At 49.1% G+C, this 13608-nt stretch overlaps 2 protein-coding genes across 2 annotated transcripts; one reads left to right on the top strand and one right to left on the bottom strand.

The window, feature by feature from the left end:
- Positions 1-5448: 5448 nt before the first annotated feature.
- On the bottom strand, positions 5449-7477 carry GGS23DRAFT_575240 (phosphoglycerate mutase-like protein). The gene is made up of 4 exons (XM_051516787.1): positions 6871-7477; positions 6817-6821; positions 6547-6762; positions 5449-6478 (listed from the first exon to the last, which is right to left on the bottom strand). Exons 1-4 carry the CDS (start codon positions 6914-6916, stop codon positions 6131-6133), a joined length of 615 nt encoding a protein of 204 aa, XP_051370566.1. The 5' UTR covers positions 6917-7477; the 3' UTR covers positions 5449-6130.
- Positions 7478-7556: 79 nt separating this feature from the next.
- Positions 7557-9024, top strand: GGS23DRAFT_135370 (serine-threonine protein kinase 19-domain-containing protein). Its single transcript, XM_051511211.1, has one exon. The coding sequence runs from the start codon at positions 7675-7677 to the stop codon at positions 8908-8910; it is 1236 nt and encodes a 411-aa protein (XP_051370565.1). The 5' UTR covers positions 7557-7674; the 3' UTR covers positions 8911-9024.
- The last annotated feature ends 4584 nt before the right edge of the window (positions 9025-13608 follow it).

Below are 13608 nucleotides of genomic sequence, written 5' to 3'. Positions count from 1 at the left end.
GCGTCGGGAATTACGGCTTAATTATTAGCGCGGTAAACGAGGTTAAAGTTATACCGGGATAGGAGCTCCGCCTAGCGCGCTTACCGCTCCGAGAGGCGCTAGCGGATTATAAAATATTCGAGGTTCTTATGGTCGGTTAGGATAGTAAATTTCTTATAGCTCCTTAGCTCGGCGTCCTATTATTTTAGGTACTTAATAATAACTAATATCTCCTTATTATAAATCGGGTAGTTAATTTCGACTAGCCCTAGCTTCTAAGAATAATAGGCTATTACCTTTCTTCCTTCCCCGGCTTATTAGGATAATACGCCGCCGAGCGCCTACCCTAAGTAGTCTACTTCTAAGAACGTTAACTTATCTAGGTCTTATTACGTTAAAATAAGTACCGACGTAAATAAGGTCTTTAGGCGCTAGAACGCCTCTTCGTAGGTAAGGTTTTATTTAAAAGGTTAATTCTTTTTTATTAGAGCCGTAAGGGAGGCGGTAATCTCGGAAAATCCGGGGATAAATATACGGTAGTAATTAACGAACCCTAGGAAGCTTCTAACTTCCTTTACTAAGGTAAGGGCCTCCTAGTTTAATATTACTTTTATCTTTTCCGGGTCCGTTTATATTCCTTTACCGGCGTATATAATAAACCTTAGGTATTTAATGGTCGTTATTACGAACTCGTACTTCCCGGGGTCTAGGTAAAAGCCGGCTTCGTAAAAGCGCTTTAAAACCATGCGTACTTTAGCTATATAGTTCTTACGGGACCCGCTCGTATAGATAAGGATATCGTTTATATAAGCGTTAGTAAAGTTATCGAGAAATTCCTTTAAAACGCTATTTATATATCTCTAAAAAGTTACCGGGGCGCTTATTAGCCTAAAGGGTATTACTAGTTATTCGAATAAACCGTATCGGGTCCTAAACGCCGTTTTAAATTCGTTACCTTCCGTAATACGGACTTTATAAAAGGCCGCGATTACGTTTACTTTCGTAAACCACTTTACCGACGTTAGGTTACGTAAGGTATCGCCGATAAACGGGAGCGGGTAACGGTTCCCTCGGGTTAAGCGATTTAGCGCCCGGTAGTCGTAGTAAAATCGGAGGCTTCCTTTTAACTTACGGGCGAAAAGAACTAGGGCTCCTACTTCCGAGCTATTAGCCCGGATAAATTCCTTATCTAGTAAGTCGCGGAGCGTTTTCCGTAATACCAGGAGCTTTTCCCGAGATATTCTATATAGGGAACCCTAAGGTAATAGCTTCTCCCTTCCGTTTAATCCTTTCTTTATATCGATCTTATAGTTAACGCCCGGACGATACGGGGCGAGACGGTTAGCTTCTTCCTTCTTCTATAGCGGGAATAGGTCGTAGAACTCCCGTAGGATTATCTCTTATAACTTCGCTTCCGTTTTTACGGGTTTCGGCTTTAAGGCTTTCTTTATATCTACTAAGAAAGCCGCGAATATCGACATACCTTCCGTATTTATTCCTTCTCTCTTACGGCGGCGTATCCTTTTAGCTAAGCCTACGAACGTATTAACTAATACGTACTAAGCCTCTTTTAGCTCCCTTATAAGCGGGGTCGTACGTTCCTTTCCCTTATATTATACGCTTATTCGTATTCTTCCGTACTATAATCGATTTTCGTATAGGTACGAAACTACCTCGTTATATATTTATTACGGTTTTCCTAGAATTATTAGGAATTCTAGTAACGGAATAACGTATGCGTATATTAGCTACGTATACCCGTTAATCTTTAAAGCTATATAGGTAATTCCTTAGATTACCGTTTCTTCTATAGCGCTTAAAGCGCCTCTAATGTTACGGGAAGGGATAGAAATAAGGGATAGGTTAAGGAATTTAAATAGGTCCTTATTAATAGCTATAAAATATAGGTAACCTTCGTTTACGAAGGCTTCCGATAGCGACGTTTTATTAACTATAATTAATAATAACGAAGGATTACTTTTCATTTTATCCTTATAAGCTTTCTATTTATCTATTACTTCCTAGCTAGGCTCCGTTACCCGACTTCGTAACGGAACTACTCTTTTCCCGCCGTTATATTAATTAATATATCCTTTAGTTCTTTTAATAATGGTTCGATAACTTACGTTATCCGTACCGGTACGGGCGGGAACCGCCTTTAGCTACCCGGGCGAGCTACCGGTAAGTAGGGGTAGTCCCTAACCTAGTATTAGCTAGCGCCGTAGCGGAAGTAGCTACCTTAGACCTTCCTCTTTTCGTATTCTTCTTAGGATACCTACCTTATCCGTCGGATATTATTACTAGGCCCGCTACTAAACCCGCCGTAGGCTTAGCGGGGCCTTTCTTACGATCTAATAAAGCCCGCTATAATCGTATCGCCCTAAGCATTTATCCGAGCGAAGTCCGAGCGTTAAATAGCGGATATTAATTCGTAGCTCGGGGTCGCCGAGTAGCGTTTATTTTCGCTTAATTAATTCGTAAGTCGCTTAAATTCGGCGGTTTATTCGTAGCGTTACGCGATTAAGTAAATTTAGGCGATAAAGGTATCGTAATCCTAGGACATTTAAATCGGGATTAGTATATTTTAAAGGTAGTTAAATAATACCGCCTTTAGCTACGTTAGCTTATTATCGTTATCTTAATTAAAGCCTCTAGCGTTCGTTAAAACCTCTTCGAAATCGGATAGGAAGCTTCCGAAGGTCTTCCCCTCTTTCTACCGTAGTTTCCGTAGTTTCTATTACGTATCCTCCTTAACCTAAATATTATTAAACGTCTCTTTTATATGCCTTAGTAAATCCTTAGGTTAGAATCCGCCTTTTAAGCCGCTAGATCTCTAGAAGTATTCTATCTTTCGCTACCGATCCTCGGGTATCGTACCGAGGATAAAGTACCATATCGCGTTATTATTACTAAATAACCCGTTTAAGGCGTCGATTAGGATTTTCGCCTATAGTTTTTCTAGGTAGAAATAAAACGATATAACCTTCCCGTTTTATTCGTATTACTTAAGAGGTTTTCGTCGAGTTCCGTTTACGCCCGTAGGTAGGGTAGCTATAACCTCCGGTACGGGTACGGGTACCGGTAATACGGGTACTAGGGAGTTACTTCGTAGGAAATCGGTTATATATTCTCTTATGAAGTTTAGGAAGTAAGGGTCTTATAATAATACGTAGTAGGCTAGCGTCGCCTCTTAAGCGCTCGATTACGCCTTAGATTTATTTTCCGCTATCTAGGAGTCGGATATCGGAAGTCTAAGTACTAACCTTACGGAAAAGATAATATAGCTTTTTATTACGGTTTTAAGAGCTATTCGTTAAGTAAAAGGATATAAATTAAAGAAATAAAGCTATACGAGAAGGAAAAGGAAGAAAGGTACGCTTTACTAAGGCCGCGCCTTTAGAAGCTAGCTATATACGGGAGAAGCGGTTACGTACCCTAGTGCTATACTAACTAGGATTCTATGACTGGGCGCAGCCCATTATACTTAGTATAGAAACGACGGAAGATTTCAACGGATTACGTATTAGGCTTTACGACGAAGGGTACGGACTTACGGTAACTTAAAAGGGATAAGCTAAGAAGCTAGAACCTTTTAACCTAAAGGTACCTCCGACTAACTTAGCTAAGAAATTCGTAAAGTAACGCGCGCGAGGAGCGTATATTTCCTCGATCTATTAATCCGAAGCCGCCTTCGATTACTCTACGGTAGCGTAATACGTTAACCCCGGAGCTAAGGAAGTAAAGGGCCTTAACGTAAGAGTTAAATAATAAATAAATAATAAGAACCGAGAGCTTAATTATATTACCCTAGACCCGCGTAACCTTCGCCTATATATTTTCGTAGATAGCTCTTTCGCTAATAATACGGATATAAGTTTATAAATCGGCTATCTTATCGTCTTAGGTAATAAGGAACCGTTAGTAATAGGTAATAACGAATTCCGAGTTACGAGTAACGTTATTTATTAGTCTTTAATTAAGTATAAGAAAGTTACCCGGAGCGTATTTACTAGCGAGATTTATAGAATGATTTAGGAATACGACGTCGGCTACGTTATCTACCGTACGATTAACGCCATCCTAGAACGCCTAGCGCTACCCCGGGCGCTATTAGTATTATATACTAACTCCTTATCGCTATACTAATACTTAGTATAGATAGGTAGTATAAACGAAAAGCGCTTAATGATTAACCTAATGGCCTTAAGGTAATTATATAAGAACCGGGAGATTAACGATATTAGATAGATTCATAGGAGCTATAACCCGGCTAACGCTATAACGAAGGCGTCGCTAAATAAGGCGATAAGGACCTTGGTAGAAGAAAATTACATTAACCTAAAATTAGAAGGATAGGTAAAACGGGAATAATAGCTCGTAATTAGGAACGTAATTCATAATTATTAACTAATAATTACGAAAAGAAAACAGAATAAGTAATGGTTTATTAGCGATCGGAGGATATTATAAGTACCCCCGTACCTATGTAGCATATAAGGGATGGCCTTCCTACCTCGAGCCATAGGTAGATACCTCCTAGGGTAGATACCTTAATATAACTAGTTTTACCTACTTATTTCATATTGTCTTGGTTCACTTGCTTTATTACGTACGTATACCTACCAACAGTAACCGTTAAAGTTAGATAAGTTTACTATTAGAATAAAGTTTAAAAAGATATATTTATATATTATATTAATATAACTTCTTTATTTTATTCTAAATTTTATAATTAATTAAAATAGTTTTTTTTCATATATATTTATATATATAATGAATATATTAAACTAGCATTTTATTACCGTAATATATAAAATAAAAAAAAAGATTTTTAGTTTTCTTAGTTAATACAAGGACTAAAAATATTAACTAAATTAACTAAAGAATAATTTTAAACTAACTAAAAAATTTTTATTCCAGTCCACCCCCGGAATAATAATGTATTAACTAAGGAATAAATAATTAACTAAAAAAACTAAGGAATAATTTCACAACCCTGGGTGCAGATGCAAATGCTAAACTGCCTAAGGCATGGGTGTGCCGGGCTAAGCGTAATGATAAGCTAATTTTGGCATGTGCTGCCGGAAGTGCGCCTGAGGTACCTCGTAACCTGCCTATCCCCTCAATGAGGGGACGTATAGGTACGCACTTGCGCACATCAGGAGGTTAGGTACCTCAGGTGCTCTAAGCACATACTACGTACCCGGTATCTAGTACTTCGTCGGCTGCGGGTGGGCGAACCCCTAGGAAATAACCTCGACCAATGGCTACCGACCGCCTCCCCACAGGTCCCGCCACTTATCTGGCAAGACCGCGCGGGGCTTACTCATACTGCCTAAGGTACCTCTCAAGTACCTATCTCTGTGTTCCTGCACCCAAGACACCTACAGAAGGAGGTATGTGGTACAAGTACTTATGTCACGTACACAAGTAGGTTGTTTTACGCCAGACCGAATTTAGGTAATCCAACACCCCTTCGCCTTTTCTTTTCCTATTTTTTTTCTCCCCCCTTTCTCTGTTCTCTCCTCTTCACATTCGACAGCACGTCCGATTCTCTACATCACCTGATTGCTCAGAGACGGCTTTCCCCTCACCGTCTGTACAGCCGAGTCTAGTGCAAGATCGCAATATGCCGTTCGTTTGAGGGGACTCGATACATACTTACCTGTACTCTGACATCGGGTCCCCATGGTAAATATCGGCGACATCACAAACCCCCTAGGTAGCATCCGAGATCGTACAGACGACGTCTGCCACTGCACGTAACGCACGGCATTTCTCATGTTCAGGCCGAGTGGCTGGTGTATTGTTGTCGTGATAACGTTCTGGCCGCTGGGCCGCCTTGGCTGTTATGGATCTAGTCATGAGAATGAAGCATCGTTTCGTTTCGTCGCATTCGTCTTGGAGCACAAAAGCTGCAGGTTTCTCGTTCCGGAAGTGATGCGATGCGATGCAACCACTATGAACAGAGGCACCGCGCGCTTCAGCACCCCGTGGTGTATGCCAATGCTCCATATTGCCGTATGGTCCCCCTCTCCCTCCCAACATCTTGACCTGCCCACATGTGTCGAATGCTCTGAACCCATCCCACGTTCGTGTCTGGGACGTGCCCACGTAAACTTTCACTACGGGATGGGATCCTTTCTTTCCTTTATGTCTGCTTCGCTGAGGCCTTTCCTCTGCTGATCTCGCTGAGCTCCAGATCCTCCGTGCCCTCGACTAGTTCATACATCCTGTACTCCACATTCCTGAACTTGGGTCCTTGAACGACCCTTTTGAGGAACCCCGAATGCGTGACGACGACGACGCACTTCTCAGGCCTCCTGAAGAGCCAGCGCTTAACAAGCGACGCCCTCTTCTGAAAAGCCTCTTCTGAGTTTTCGTACAAGTCAATCTTCTGGGGATAAATGGGGTCCAGGCCCGAGAAGTCAAAATCGGGCCATTCGCTCATGATGGATGAGGGCTCTCTGCCAATGTCGCAAGGATTGTCCGTGGTTTCCTAGTCATAGGTACTCAGCGTCGGCATCCATCGGAACGAGCGCCTCCCGGCGATGGGTGATGCCCTACCTGCCATTCGGCACGGACCTCGACGGGGACCCCGCGGTCTCGGAGCCACTGGAGGCCGTGGTGGACAGTCTGTAACGTCCGTCTCAGGGGGCTTACCACTATACGACACTCTTCCTGGGCGAAGGGCAGATTTGGCTCCAGCTCTGCCATCAGGGCTTTGCATTGCTCTACGCCCTTCTCGGTCAGGTCCGGGTCAGGCAACTCCCAGTCATGTAGCTGCTACGTTAGACGCCAACGATTTGACACGGACATCTAGCGGCACTTATCTGCAATATCTATGATCTCTTAGGCCTCGTCTCGGTAGGGTTCGAGTCAGATACTTACTATGTAAAGCTTCACCATGGCGTATCAAGATAACCACCGGCGCCATCTTAGGCACAGTCTCTAGATGTTTGTGGGGGGCGGAAGGGTACTTTGCGAACCAGACCAGAGACCTTTTGAATGCCTCCAGGTTGATGCATTATACCGGGCAGGTATATACGAATCCTAAGGTTGATGCAAACGTGCTGTGTTTAGGTGAAGGTCGGCAGGATCAGGCAAAATTCACATCTACCTACTAGAGGGGCCCAAAGCAAGCCCTCTCGGAAATCAAGCTTGGTACAGAACAAAACGGAGCCTCGTGGCCGGCAAGCTGGGGGGAGCTTGGAAGCTTGGAAGCTTGGTAGGAAAGCTTGGCCGGAAGCCGGGAAGCTTGTCGTCGTCATATGCACTTATATAGTATATATGGGAGAAGCAGCCTCGGTTATTGCAAATTGCAGCTGTATTCGCATGGCCACAATTGGTTGACGACCAGGTGGATACCTGTAGTAGGCAATGGCCGAGAATCCTATGGACGCATTCCCCCGCGCAAGCGATGTCGATCTATGATGTCCTCAGTACGTCACAAGCCGGTAGAGGCTAGTTAGGTATATGCATGTATACAACATACCGATATGCATAGAGTGCGCATACATAACGGGCACGTACGTATGTATGTATGCAGGTAGGTAGTTGAGATGATGAGATAAGCGAGATGCGCAGGTACACAATGGAAGCTGGGACAGAGCCGACCTCTTGTCCTAAACCCAGGCTGCCATCTCAACTTCTCGTGAGGGCTTCCACCTATTCTCATGTTTCGCCTTGTCAGAAATGAGCTTACGGTCAATCCTAGGAGGCTCCAGCCGGGTTAAGAAGTCCTCCAAGAAAGCCGGCGCAAAGAAATCTGGCTCTTCGGCACCGGCATCGTCTTCGTGGACTTCTCCCCTGCCTCGTCGCAAGCCGGGAGCCCACCGCGGGAAGCCACCAGTCGGCCGCAGCGATGAGGATGACGATGGCGATCTTTTCAACGATAAGCTTGACGACTATGGGCTCGTCAGAACCCTGGCGACCGATCTAAATCTGCGCGATACCTCCCAGGCCGTCCTCTACATACGTAGCCACATGTTTTCCCCCATGCCCCAACAAGCAGCGGGGATGAACTCGACGCGGATCGCAGAGGTGCTGAGCTATCGGAAGAGGCTCCCCCCCATCGTGACGATTTCACATATACAGACCCTACTTTCCTCGCCGAGCGCGGTAGAACGGGAGATTGCGCAGCTCGCGCAGGCTGGCTTTGTGCGCAAGGTGGTCATCGCCCGGCGGGGCCGCATAGGAGAGACCCTGATCCTTGCCTCGGACTTTGAGCGGATGATTAAGGAGTCCACGGGTTTAAACGAGGAGGCAAGGGAGAGTCTCCTCGCGTTCCTAAGAGAGAATGCCGGGGCCCAAACAATCCAGCGTGGTGCGCTCGCTGCGTCTGAGATTGACCAGCTCATCAAGGCCGGGTTTCTGACGTCCCACCACACCGGCGTAATCCACCACGGCTCGATATCGCATACCATGAGCCTCCACTTCCGGCCCGAAGACAAGGGAACACTTACGTCACTCGAGACCGTCTCGAGACATGCAACCGGCTCGCTCGGCGCGGTTGGGGGCGACGGTGTGGTGCACATGGCGGGCGGCAGCGGAGGAAGATCGCTTGGTGCTGCCCAGGCAGCTACTGGTTCCACCGAATTAAAACTTGCCGTACCGGGGAGCGGCACGTTCCTTAAGCTGATCGCACCGGCGCTTGACCATCTGGTCTCATTGCTCGACAAGTCGCAGTTCCGCGAGGCCCCGGAGGCGGTGCTCCGCGAACGGTGGGACGGAGGCGTTGCCAAGGAGGAGGCACGCTACGCCGCGAAGCGCTCACGAGGGGAATTCGCAGGGATCCTTCCCGGGCAGACGAGGAAGTGGAGGCAGTTCTACGGGCTATCCTTCGACTGGGTCCTACGAGAGGCCGTCGGATCCGGCCTCGTCGAGGTGTTTGAAACCCGAAGCGTCGGTCGCGGAGTCCGCGCCGTCTAACGGTACGCTTGGACGACGGCGCCGCGCACTGCCCACCATAGTTGCGGCGTAGCAGTATTCTTAGCAGTAGCAATAGCAGCTCTAGATATTCTCGCCAAGGGAAGTCGCCGGCATGTCTGGCCAGGCCGTCTCTCCCTTCTCCCTCACCTGTCTCTCTCGCTGCGTGACGAGATTCGGGCCGACCCCCAAGATCGAACGCATCACGCAGCAGCGCCCGCACTAGTCACATGCCCGAGAGGGCGGATGTGAAACGGCAAAGCAGAAACGTGGCGGCGGGCCGGTATCAGCGAGATGTGCTGGCTCTCGGCAGATCAATTATCACACCCGGGCATTATCGACAGCGATCCTCAGGAGGCATGAATGGCTTTGCTCCCGCTTCCCCTCCACCCCTTCTTCCCGTGGCAAGTCGACCCGGTCAGGCTCGATTCCGCACGGCATGTTTTAAGGACGCGCCTCGTGGCGCCCATGCCGGAAACCCACGGTTTGGTGATGGTGGCGAGTATCAAATCGGTGTTCCCCCTTCTTGGGACGACCCGCGCGATCGACAGACCGGTGCAATACACTACCTATATTAGGCAGGCTAGATCCTACGTCTCGCGGTGAGACTATGCGCGACCCGCTATCTATCGGATACGCGACTTGAGCTACCTCGAGCTATATTAGTCTCGTTCGTGGCCACCATCGCGGAACGGGGCTTCTCTATGATGGCCGTCGCCCGCGGCATCCGGCATTCGCAGCCGGGTTCGAAGTCGACGCGCGGCTAGTCGCTTTCGATGGCTAGACCGTCGACAGGTTACGTGATGTCTCACTCGCCATGTACGTGTTATGTACGTATGTACAATGAGTGAGACAGCGTGGGAGCACGCGGGTGTGGCTTAACAGCTTCATGCACCCGTACATACTCTGGTTCTTCCGTGGATGATCCGTCGGGCTTCTGTCTATATCAGGCATGTCATATGGTGTCGGATTTCTCCCCCAATCCTTGACCGGTCTATTTTCTTACTACATACGTATATATGTTCTCTACTGCGTGGTCACACCTCCATTCGGTCAACGAAAAAAAGGAGAGAACCACCGCCTCCGTAAGATCGAATGGAAACTAACCCAGCGCCGTCTGGCGTTCCGGGCCGCGATTGATCCTCATTAACTGCGTGTATCTCGTAAATGACGACCATACGAGCTCTCCCGCTGGGGCCAGAGAGAACTAACCCGACTACATGCTAGGCAAAAGTCTGCAATCTGCCGATCGTATGTTGGAGCGCGATTAGCCCAATTTCTGTGAAACGGCGTCGGCGAAAGGGGAATACGGGAAATCTATCTATCTGTTTAGTACCTATATAGTAGGGTACTCTTTTCAGAGAAGCTTCCGTCTACAGACACCTACTTATCCTCCTCCCCCTTTGACCCTGGACGTGTTGGTTATATGCCCCCCTTATTATACATATACTAGCTGTCTGACAGGCCGCGAGTCCGGCCAACTTGCCGACGACTAGGAATTTTCGTCGCCGTCTAGCCTATTCTAGCATCCGCATTTCGTCGTGCACGTAGGGCGAGGTCGCCATGTCCCTTCGCATGAAGCATATGAGTACCTCATTGTCCGTTCTTAGATACCTAGCTAGGTAGGTACCTCCAATGCGCGCATCCATGTAGGCATATGGGGGGTGGAGGATCTAGACTGGGATCCGGGATGGTTGCTGAGGCTCTCTCTCTCTCTCTCTCTTTTCCCTTCCGTCTCACTCGCGCCCTTCCCTGTTCCGCCACAAATGTTGGCGCGCGTTGGCTGACACGGGCTTCGGAGTATGCATACTCTTTTGGGATTTCTACCCCAGGAGGAAAGGCCACGGCTTCTGTCTCGAATCGGGGAAGACTGAAACCCACACGAATCGACCCTTCTCTGGTGCGAAGGCGAGGCTCCTACGGCTAGCTCGTTCGTTCGTGTTATGGCCGCGTCGCGCCCGCGAGCCGTCATAACAATACGTGATCCTATCTATTACTTACATTAGGCGTTGCTACCTTGCCCTGCCGCTACCACGTTAGAGAGACACGCTGCGCTGCTTCGCCGCATTCGTACGCAAGCGTGGCGTACTTATAGGTAGGTACAGATGCTGTAGGTACAGATGCTACCATCTACGGCGAGTCGGGCCTGTCGAGAAACCACATGTGAATTGCGTTAGGTATGATGTTTTTATCATACCCAAATAGGTGCGCGCACTACTGCACAGACAGAAACCGATCACGTCCATCCACACATCCATCCGTACATCCATCCTGCTTGGTCGGCAGGCAATAAGAGACATAACGTACATACCTCTATAAGCACGTATGTAGGTACTCATACATACATGCGTGCGCACAGGGCGACGGGTCCCGGACCCCCAGCGCCACCGTCCGTGCAGCCCATTGCTCGGTTGCATGTAGGGTAGGGGTGGCTCGCATACGGTGCTAGCTATGTATGTAGCTGTATAGGGCACGGACAGGAAATCTCGCAGAAATAGGAATCGAGCCAGGGCAAATCATGACGATTCCCAGCAGCCTTCCATGGGTTGGAGGTCTGAATACCTCCCGCGCCGCCAATTGGTTCACGGCATACGTGCCGCATGACGAAGACGTTATGAGAAAGACCTAGGCTGGTGATGGGCGCGATGGGGATCCTGGGGGGAGAAGGGGGGGCCTTACTCTTTTCCATGCCTAGCCGGCGGTGACAGGTAATCGTGGGGGGGGGGGAAGGAGGGAAACCAGAAAGGGGCCTAGGGCAGTGATAGATCAGCGTTTTTCCTCTCTCCCCTCTTCCTCTCTCTCTTTCTGCTTGGGACATGTCGATCAATTCCCGCTCGCATCGCTAGCTCTGTTCCGTGGATGGAAGACGAGAGGCCCGGTTGAGCTGGGGGGGTCGCCGTCACGTCAGGCGCAGACGATGGCCACAGAGGCAGAGCGGGAGCGCGCTACGGCGCAGAATCCGCCGCGCGCACCTAAAGGAATGGCCGTGGGGACCTGCGTGGGTGCGGTCCCATCGCATGCGCGATTCTGTATGACTGCCGCTCGTGCAGTAGGCTCAGATGGACCTCAGGCCGGCTGGTCCATCACGCATTCGGATCAGCGTAGGCATGTATGCGATATCGATGCGTCAGCAGAAGAGCATTTCGACGTAAGCGATTCGCTCCCGCACACACACGATATCGGACCCAGACCGTGGAGAAGCGGAAGGACGGGGTGAGATCAGATTGACGATTAGGGGGGTTTTTTTTTGTGCTTCCCTCCCTAGATGCGGGTTACCATAGCACCCGAGTTTTCGAATACTCATATACATCCATATACAATGGAGAGATGCTTCCATACGCACGCTTTTATCCAAAGGGGAAAACCAATCCGTCGTGGCGGATAAAGAGAGCCGGGGGGTTAAGACTGCCCGACAGCCCGGCTAGCATAGGATTGCGAGCAGGGTTGGGTAATCAAGTCGCCGATTCTGTCGACAGCCCTGTTCTTCTAGTGCAGGCCTCACAATCACAGCTCAGTTTCAAGCAGGGCTCTGAGAAATTCCGCGCGGAGGATACGGTAGCATTGGGAGCAGATGTTTGGGGGGGGGGGGGGGGGGTTTTTGGAAAAAAAAAGGGGGGGAAGAATCAAAAGGGAAAATGCCGTTCTTCTCCCATTCGTCTGCCAGCTAATTTGCACCCGCCAGCGCCGAAACGGCCTTCGTATTTTTCCTTTTTTTCCCCCATCCCTCTTCTTTTTTCTTTCCTCGCCCTTTTTTCTTTTCTTTTGACTTGCCACGCCACGTGTGAGACAGGGGGTTGGCGACAGAGCCTCCCCTTTTCTCCCCATCTCCTATTTTACTTTGCTCTCTCTCTCTCTCTCGAACAGGATTGGCTGGAAAGGCAGGCTGGCAAGATTGCGCTGCTAAGAGAGAAGAGAACAGGATAGGCCGGATGGCAAATGTTTTGGGGAAGGAGGGTTGAGAGCTAGGCACGCAGGTGCTAGGCGAAGTGGCTCGCTCCTCTGTCGCAACCCTGGGATCGCCTCCGCCCCTCCCCGAATCCATAATGCACATTCGCGAGCGAGGTCCATCACGGCAGGGGCCCTGGCCGCGACGAGCGTGCGAGTGTCCAATCCCTGGATCTGGACCAGACTTGGTGCATGGCCGGTGATTGTGCATGTCCCTCCAGCAAGCTTGGCTCTAATTAGTGGTGTGCAGGCATTGTACGGGTCAAGTCCAGATATAGGGGGGGCAGTAATAGGAGAGCAAGATGAAAAACAACCATCGCAATACCTGGAAGTTCTCTACCGTCATCCGGTCGGTCCCAGCAGCAGCGTAGGCGGCACTGCGTAGGCGGGCCTGGTGCCGTAGGTCCTGTCTCTCATTTATTACGTCTCTGTCTCGAGTGGCGCTGCGCGGCTCGGCAAGATTGCAAAGCTCCTTGGCTGGGGCGGGCTGGGTTAGGTAGGTAGGTAGGTAAGTAAGTAGGTAGGTAGGGGGGAGACAGAGAGAGATACCTGTCATGGGTGGGAGAGGTTGTGTCCCTGAACATATGAAGGGGTCGAAGACCGTCATTTGGTCGGGTGGGTGGCAGCAGGTAACCTATCCCACCGAGCGCATCGTGGTGCCCATCCGCGGACGTTTATTATGTAAGGTACCCCGGAATACAAGGTCGGGGACTTGGAGCAGGGTTGGGGGGTACATGCACGGGGATGGGGCGATAC

The sequence above is a fragment of the Durotheca rogersii genome, assembly GCF_024521655.1.
Source record: "Durotheca rogersii strain YMJ 92031201 chromosome Unknown GGS23scaffold_16, whole genome shotgun sequence".
Lineage (NCBI taxonomy): Eukaryota > Fungi > Ascomycota > Sordariomycetes > Xylariales > Xylariaceae > Durotheca > Durotheca rogersii.
Note: the sequence above shows the minus strand (reverse complement) of the source record. Positions and strands in the feature narration are given on the sequence as shown.